General features: G+C 39.1%; 1 protein-coding gene across 1 annotated transcript in view; it reads right to left on the bottom strand.

Annotated features, from left to right (window-relative positions):
- Positions 1-3831: 3831 nt before the first annotated feature.
- Positions 3832-9054, bottom strand: part of nat16 (N-acetyltransferase 16) — a 12611-nt gene continuing 7388 nt past the window's right edge. Inside the window, exons 3-5 of the mRNA XM_014034643.1 lie at positions 8399-8623; positions 7942-8273; positions 3832-5056 (exon numbers count right to left, since the gene is read on the bottom strand). Of these exons, the coding sequence (XP_013890097.1) occupies positions 4831-5056; positions 7942-8273; positions 8399-8623 (783 nt within the window). The 3' untranslated portion in view covers positions 3832-4830. The remainder of the gene's footprint in view (positions 5057-7941; positions 8274-8398; positions 8624-9054) is intronic.

Genomic DNA, 9054 nt, shown 5'->3' with positions numbered 1-9054 from the left:
AGAGAAGACTTTAACTTTTACCAAAGTATTTTTATGATTAGATACTTGTACTTTTATTCAAGTATCACTTTGAGGTACTTTATACAACACTGTGTGTGGGTTTTCTCCAGATACTCCGGCTTCCTCCCACATGACTGTTAGGTTAAATGGTAACTCTAAATTGTCCCTCGGATGAGAGTGAATGGTTGTTTTAGTGTGTGTTTACTGTGATGGACTTGCGACCTGTCCAGGGTGTACCACTCCCCTCGCACAGTGATTGCTGGATATGGCCACCAGTGACCACTGTGACACTGAAAGGAAGAAGCGGGTATAGATAATGTATCTTATTAGACATTATAGTCATTTCGGTCTTTAGAAAAATGTTTTTTTGAGGAAAATCTAATGGTTCATTTACTCAATATTTTTATTGCTTACGCATATTTTATGTCAAAAACGTACTCTTTTAAAATTTATTATCATTTTTAATATACTTTATTGATCCCCTGTTGGGGAAATTAATTCTCTGCATTTTACCCATCACATGTAGGGCAGTGGGGTGCCAATTTTAGGTACTCAAGGAGGAGCTGGTTGGTCTGGGGAGTTGAACCAGCAAGCTTTCAATCACAGGCTCATTTTCTCTAACCTCTGTGCCACCACAACATTGGTATTCACACATCTTTTCACTGAAGGAATAAATTCGCAATTGAAAATGTTACACTTGAATAAGGACTGAAATAAATAATAAAGAAATGGGAAAAGAACATTAATAATTTGGGCTTAGCGCCACTATCAGTACTTTTAATTGCATTTAATTTAACATATCTTTGCAGCATACATTTACTCAGCTAAGCTGCTAAACATATTTTAAAAATATATTTCAGTCTGCGATGAATTTGCACTATGCCAACTTGGTAAATAAAAAAACTGCTGATGGCTCAATGAATCCTGGGATACTCAGATGCACCATTCATTTTTGGGGTTTTGTGGGTTGCATTTGTRGGTTGCATGACTAAGTGCCCACAAATTGGGACAGCCTTTGGCCTGGGGCAGTGGCGTATGTGGCCAACAAGTGTGAAATTCAAAGAACGCAACCCCTGAATTGAGACACCAAAGTCTGCATTCATAAATGCTAAATGGCTTGATCTGAAAAAGAAAATGTATCACTATAATAAAAAAGGAGCCCATGATAAATTATTTTAAAACTTCTATCACTTTTTCTGCAAAATATACAGTAAGCCTATCCTGTACAACTGAACTGGAAAAAATACACTGTGGGGAAAAATATAAAGAAATAAAGACCTTGTATGTATATTATCTGCCACCATTCAGGTTTTAGACTATGGTCATGTTGTGATGAGAAAGGATGTGGTTTGGAATTTTTTGAGTTATCGAGAAAAATATAGTTTTCGTTTCAGTAAACCCAAAACATTCACTGTGCTGGCATTTAAACTAACATATCTTATTAGCAATATTAACATCAGTAGTATTGTTAGCATTGCTAAAAGTAACAATGTTCTTGGTGCCTACCTCAGATGAAAGTGTTCTTGACTCAAAATGCAGCTAACATACAGATCCACCATGTTTGATGACAAAGATGCTGAAAACTCAAAGGAGCAAACAGAGCTGTAATTCAGTCTTCTCTCTGCTAAGCAGACAAAACAGTAAAAATGACAATTTTCCAGCATTAGACTAAAGTATTGAAACCCAGTGAAGACAGACATCAAGAAGTGGAGAAAAGAAAGAACAGAAACATCACAAAAAACTGAACAGTCCCCCAAAACTGATGAAAAAAATAAACGGATCAGGTAGGGTCTAAGAGTCTTAKAGCAAATTTTGTTGGAAGAGTTTTTGTGCCTAAAAAACCTTAGGTCATATCCTGTCAGGAGCAATTGCCCTCAGTAGGGTCTCCCAAGTTAAACTGGTCCTAGTTGACAGGCCAGGCAAAGAGCATTTTGCAACGCTTGCATGGWCAGGAAAAATGAGAAGCATGTGTTACTGGGCTTCACACTAGAGCCAGGCCTGAGGGGAAGGACTTGTCAGCAAGCACATGACTTCTACCCATGGGACCCGGTTGGGCTCAACCCAACTAGATTCACCTCCTATGGGCCCACTACCTACGGGAAAGAGCACATAGTTCAACAGTATGTGGGCAACAGTCAAAGGAGGGTGGGAGCTGGTGTTGGCCTTCATATAGCCTCCCAGCTAGGTACCTGGAGCGGCTGTGGAAGAGTGTTTATGGGAGTCATCCTGTAACCGTTGGGTTGCTGGTTTGATCCCCCGTTCCATCTGTCTCACTTGTTGTGTCCTTGGGCAAGACACTTCACCTGCCTTGCCTACTAGTGGTGGTCAGAGTGCTGCTGCATGGCTTCTGTCAGTGTGCCCCAGAGACTAATCAGTGAAAAGGTTAACTTTACACATTATGTAGCATTGTTTGTGGSTTTGCAAGGGGCCCCAGRCWGAAGCTAATGCTGTTAGGGAGGCTATGGCATAGAAAGAACTGGGAACCTCTGGATTAGAGGGTAGTTACCCTGCACCTTTGGGTGCGATGAAGGGCTCTGGCTTATAGTTTGTGCCTATGTGCTGAATGGTATTTTAGAGTACCCAGTCCTCTTGGAGTCCTTAGTGGAGGTGCTGGAAGGTGCTCCAACTGAGGGCTCAATCATTTTGCTTGGGAACTTTAATACTGACATGAGTAGTGACAGTGTAATATGAAATTGCATATGTGGACGAACTTGACTCTAATCTGAATCTGAGTGTAGTTCTGAGAATTTAGTTATCTGGTAATGATTTGGAGTGGAGTCGCTGCTCATCCACGAGAGGAGCAAGGTGAGTGGTTCAGGCATCGGGTAAGGATGCCCCTTTGAGGCKTTCCAGGKATGTTCAACTGGGAGGATACTCTGGGTAAGACTCAGGACATGCCAGAGAYGCTATGTCTTTTGGATGTCACCTTGGAATTATCCTGGAAGAGCTGAGTGGCTGTGGAAAGGGATAACTGGGTCTCCCTGCTCATCCTGCTGCCCCCACAACCCGACTCTGGAACAGGTGGCAAACAATGGGTGGATGAATGGATATATATCGTCTTCAAAAAGCCTGTGGGCAAATTAGTTTTTTATTTGATGAACCTGAAGTTGAATTTTTCTTCCACAATTCCAAAATGTCTGTTTGGTTCAGGAACCAGACTGTGGATCACCAAATGAACACCATAGGGTTAAGATGGATGAGTGATGAACATGTTTTTGTTGTTGTTGTTGTTTTTATTTTCAAAATGGCTTCAAATACACACCCAAGTCAGCAAAAAAAAAGTTTTGTAATGCCTTAACAGGAGTTTTCTCCTAAATATAGCAGAGAATCTGTAWGGTGAGCTAAAGAGAGCCTTGGATGAGATGTCCTCATAGTTTGACAGAGCTGGACTTTAGGAAAAAAGTGTAGCAGATAAATCTTTTTAATTTTTATGTCTCCCCACAACACAATTGTTTTTTCCCCAGTTGAGTTGTACAGGATTTATATCACAGTAATGACTGAAATTTTTCTCCTGGTTTTACAAAAAAACGTCCTTAGTGCTGTAGAAATGTAAATGTGTGACAGGGGTATAAAATCATTATTTTAAGAGTTATAGTTCCTATACTCGTTTACCATTTTACATTTGAATACTTTCAKATTAATGCTTAGATTCTGATTCTTAAACTTTTATTTAGCAAAGCAAAAAACCTGACTAACCGTAATAATAYTAAAATTATTATAGTTGGCCTTGAACACTGATAATGTTTGTGGTGAATTGGTTTGGGAAAACAAAAGTGAATTGTGAGGGTTGTGTTGCTATGCCAAAATATATTAGACATTTAAAGTGATCAATTTACAAAAGTATACTTAGGTTTTAATTAGAGCTTGAAAAAAATACATTATTGCACGATTCAAGTGAAAATAACAAATTAATAACTTATACACATTATATTATACATTTAATGATGTTATACACAAAAACATAAATCTGACCCTGTATGGAATAATAAGTGTGAGATCATTTCATTGTGTATGTAAATGTTAGCTGCTGGTCCTAATTATAGTTACAGAAACATCTATCAACATTAGATTGATTAAATCTGTAAATGATCTCATTGATTTGATTTTATTTGTTATGTTAAAGTGGACACAACATGACTGTAAATTGAATAAAGTGCATTTAAAGTTGTGCAGACTCAGTAATCCAACTCTGCCACTGTACAGTTTTTAAASTTCAGTATTTACAAAAATAATAAAATTTATGAAATGTATGAAAATGCTGTAAAGGGACTAATCTTTCTGAAAGAAAACAAAAAGTCCCTGTTGTTTGCACTGTTTCTAGAGTGCATTATTGCTACCAGTGGAAAAAAAGCTTTGCAGTCCTATTAAACCTTTATATCATACAGGTAATAGGGCCCAGAGTTAATACTAAAAACATACATGTAATCATTTTAATGACAAGTTAATTCAAGGTAAGCAAACAATAGAATAATTAAACTACACTTGATTCCTGTCTACTAATATTGATCCAGTGTTGGTCAAAGTAAAACCTGAAACTCCCTAATTTTGAAAAGATTTTTAGGAGAAGTATTTCTCTCTCAAATAAATTTGCACTGGTGACCAACAGGACTAATCATTATCCACCAGTGTCCTCACTGTACATTTGAAATGAAATAAGTGTTAATAGAACTACTGAAGTAGAATGCATGGAGTTTTGATCTTTTAATGTTTCTGTTAAATACTGCATTTTTTACTGTTAACTTTAAARTGTCTTTCTCTTAAAAAATAAACATGTTTCTGTTTACTGTGTTTCAGTTATGTGTTCACTCCTTTACCATTCACCTTCTGTAATTAGACATCTGACTCCACCACACATTGTTCAGTGTACTCTTTAACCAGCTCTAGGTTCAAGGCGTTGTGGCAGAAATCAGCCATTGGTTTCCAAAGTGCTTGATCCAGGAATATCTGGCACATCACGTGGCCCTTCAAGGTGGCCATGTGGCACTGCAGGTGGCACAACAACTGCTGCTGAACCAAGCTCAGGTCTTTACCAAACATGTCAATGTTCAGGTAATACCTGCATCAGAAGAAGGGAGTCAGTTTAATGGGTGAGAAAAACGTTCTTCCAAAAAGATATATATATATTTTTTTACCATTTCTTGTTTTGAGTCTTAAATTTGGGGTAGATATGCTAAAGCCCCCTTTGCACTGGATTACGACCCAACTACGGCATAAAAATTGGCCCTAATATGTGAAAGGTCTTGTATGGTATTAATGAGGTCCTTCAGAGTGTCCAATAGGTTGAGAAGCATGTGTAAAACTATCAGTGTAATGATGACAGTGTATCAGGATCCTGTGGTGAATGTCCTATGTGGAGGTGGGGCCATCAAGGCTTAGTGCTCAAGAACCTAAATTAGGACTAGCCACAGCAACCTCATGTCTAAGCTATGACACAATCACATTTACATTGCAGCAGTAGAACCACACTGCAATATTTTCCATTCCATTACATSTCCAGGCATTAATGTCCCTGAGCTACACTTAGTGAAATACAATTGCAAATGCCTGTAGTTATGAATGTATAAATACATTTTCTCAAGCTGTAAGTCTTTAAGCTTTTTGTATAGAATATAAAGTAAAATACCTACAACACAATGAACAATCTATGCTTTTCATGTGCCAGAAAATAATGGGGGAAAGCAGTGATGTCCAAATAGTGGAAATCTAGGTAAAATAAGTGAATTTAAAAAAATAGATGAATTTGAGTCTCTTTTTTTTTATTTTCACCAGCTCCTGATATTAACACAACAAGTTGTTTCCTAGGGCTGCTTTTCAAATCTGGGTGCTATTTTTGACAGCACTTATACCGCCCAGACAAAACAAACAAACAAAAAAGAAACAATTCAGAATGTACAGCATCTGCTTAACATTGTAGTTTATTTTGAAAGGACTCTAGAGTGGAAACTAATGTCTGAATACATCTCCTCTACTTTGATCCATTGGATGGGTAAAAATAAAGGAAAATAAAGATCTCCAGTTAGCAATAGCAGCAGCAGCTGTACCTGAAACATCTGTTTTATGATTAGAGAATTGGTTTTAGTTGCAGGATTTCTGATGAGTAAACTTTAATTCACTATGTCTCCTAGACTTGATGATTTGAAGAGTGTGTTTGTTTAAAATGCTCATCCCTTATAAATACAGGTCCATACTCAGCTGTCCTTAAATTCACCTTTTGGAAGTGAAGCAAGAAGCTCTTGAACTAGACCAGGAAGTAAGAAAGACGAATGGGGTTGAGGTTCTTTCACCTGCATTTTTAATGCTGCTGATGGTGTTTCTTTCTCCACAAGCTAAAACTCATGATTTCCTTTACATATAGAGTTGATTAATTTTCAGAGAATTGCATGATCTATGTTTATCCCTCACATTGTATAGCAGGCTGCCTTTGTCAGTTTATTGTGAAATTGTGTAGATTTTATTTAAAGTTGGAAAAGTTTCCCTCTATAATCAGCTAAATATTCATCTCATATTCAGCAGAAGGCTGTAGTGATCATCGGAGGACAAACCAAAACCACATTTTGGGGGCGGCTGTGGCAGAGTGGTTAGGGGAGTCATCCTGAAACTGGTAGGTCGCCAGTTTGATCCCCCGTTCCAGCTGTCCTAGTTGTTCTGTCCTTGGGCAAGACACTTCACCCCTTAATGCCTCTGATGTGTGTCCCATCAGTGTATGAATGTGATTGGCACTGATTAGTCTCCATAGATGATTGTACATGTTAGTTTTGTAGAGACCTAACAGAGTGCTGTGTGAATGGGTAAATGAGGACACAGATTGTAGTGTGAAGAGCTTTGAGTGTCCTGGATGGATAGAAAGGCGCTATAAGTACAGTCCATTTACCATTTTCTTTTATTGCTCTCCTGTGGGCCCCTCTTAGAGGGACTCCCTACAGTTGCCTGGACAACGTATTTCTTTATTTTCCTTTCAAACAATGGATTGCCCTTTCGATTCCAGTTGGCCTTCTGCCTGAATCAGACTCTAATCTGGGCCTGGATATATGTGGCTCTGTGTGTCCCTGACTGCCTCCATCCTAAAGTGTGAGATCTCTGGTTTAATGATAAATAGTCCATACAGGTTTGATGTGAGGCACAGTTTGCTGGGAACTCACAGTTTAGTCTCTGACCTCTAAACCCAACTTCTATTGTGGTAGGATGACCTCATTCTTTGTTTTGCTTGAGAGTAATTGCCAAACAACCACTTAAGTGCGCTAAGAGAATGTTCCATGCACATAGCTGCACAAAATACAGGAAATTGGCAAAAAAATAGCTTGATGACATCACTGAATGTACTTTATAAAACAATTTTGCAGAGCTTCACAAGGGTCATGGTAAAACCCAAGCATCAACTCCATTCTTGTGACAGGAACATCAAGCTAGACATAGATCTTTTCATTTGTTACTGCATCCTGACTCAGTCTGAGAGAGTCATGRCAGGTTGTGTCAGTTATAGGATTACTATAGCAAGAATGCTGACATAACTTTTCTAAATTTGCCACAATCCAGTCATGTTCTATCACGTCTAGTAGGTAACAAAAGAGTGTAAAGGGGTCATTATCCAGTGTGAAGGGGGCTAAGGTAATAAATAAAGATAATAGGTAAAATTTAAGACAATGTTTTATACTTTATATTAGATACTGCATGGCTGATGCTTCAGTTAATTATCTCCTAATGCTCAGGTACCACTGTAACTAATTCCACTTACGTCAGAGGAATATGCCTCTTTACTTCCAGATTTCTGTCTACCCCAGTTTAAGAAAAACATTATGCTATCTATAATACTATATACATCCTACATGGCCCCTATGAAAACATGCTGACTTTAAGTCCATTGTTTACTGCCTGAGGGAGAGTAATTATCTTGGTTATTTTGCAGCATCGTTTTGATTTCAGGAATGAATGAAATACGATTACCAGTCATCTCCGATGGGAACCTTGAAAGGGAAAGTGCAGAGGCTGGCCACTGTGGGGTTGGATTCATCGTCCACCATCCAGTCGATGTTCTTCTTTAGTAGGATGGCAAAGTTACTGGGCAGAAGCTTGAAAGGCTGCCAGTCTTGAATGACGGTGGCATTAGGAAGAACCCCATGCATTAAGTCAGTAGTTAGATAAAGCTGATGAATGGATTTATGATCAAGACGCACAGCAGAAGGACTGGATAAGGAGGAAAAGATGCCCTCGTGTGAAATCAAATTGGAAAGTCGCAGCTTGAGTTCTTCAGCTTTGAAACGCACCAGCAGAATTCCCTGTGAATAAAAAGCCAATGTTAGCTAAATAAATAAATCAAACACTTTGACTACAATTTTTTGAATAATCGATCTATTTGACAAAAACAATGAACACTTTATCAGTCCCATTTCTCTGGTTGTACCTGCTTTGTTATGACACGATACTTTTGAAAGTCCTTGGGTCCAAGTGGATCATCACGGGTCAAGCGGGTTACTTTTACCTCTGGAAATTTAGACTTTACCAGCTCAGAGCAAAAGCGCAGCAAAACACCTGCCACGCCCTTCCCCCTTTCCTCAGGGGCGACACGGAGACCCTCCACCAGCATGGTCTCACCATCATCAATCACACAAACTGACTCCAGGGCAATCTGGAAAAAAAGAAGGGGAATAATGAATGGTGGAAGAACCATATTCATGAATGTAGCAGTTTTTTAACCTCATTATTGTCTGCACAGTCTTTTACAATTCCTTTTTCACTCATGCAGTGTTTTCTATAATCTATGCAGGGCTGGACAGTCCATCGGGAGAGACAGGAAGTTTCCCTGTGGCATGCCTGCCTGTTGCCTGGCCCGTTCAGCTGGCCAAAAGCTCCAGTTGCACCTGAATTTTTAAATAAACAATTTGGTGCCATTAGTGTGCCTCGGCTCACTCCTGCTTCGCTCATATGCTCCCATAGTCAGAAGAGCTGCCGCAACACCTCCTCCCCCACCCCTCCCTTCTTTTTCTCAGGCTTGCTGACACACAGAAGTGCAGAGACACACACACACACACACACACACACACACACACACACACACAC

The sequence above is a fragment of the Austrofundulus limnaeus genome, unplaced genomic scaffold, assembly GCF_001266775.1.
Source record: "Austrofundulus limnaeus strain Quisiro unplaced genomic scaffold, Austrofundulus_limnaeus-1.0 Scaffold2206, whole genome shotgun sequence".
NCBI classification, from domain to species: domain Eukaryota; kingdom Metazoa; phylum Chordata; class Actinopteri; order Cyprinodontiformes; family Rivulidae; genus Austrofundulus; species Austrofundulus limnaeus.
This window is presented reverse-complemented; position numbering and strand designations above follow the sequence as displayed.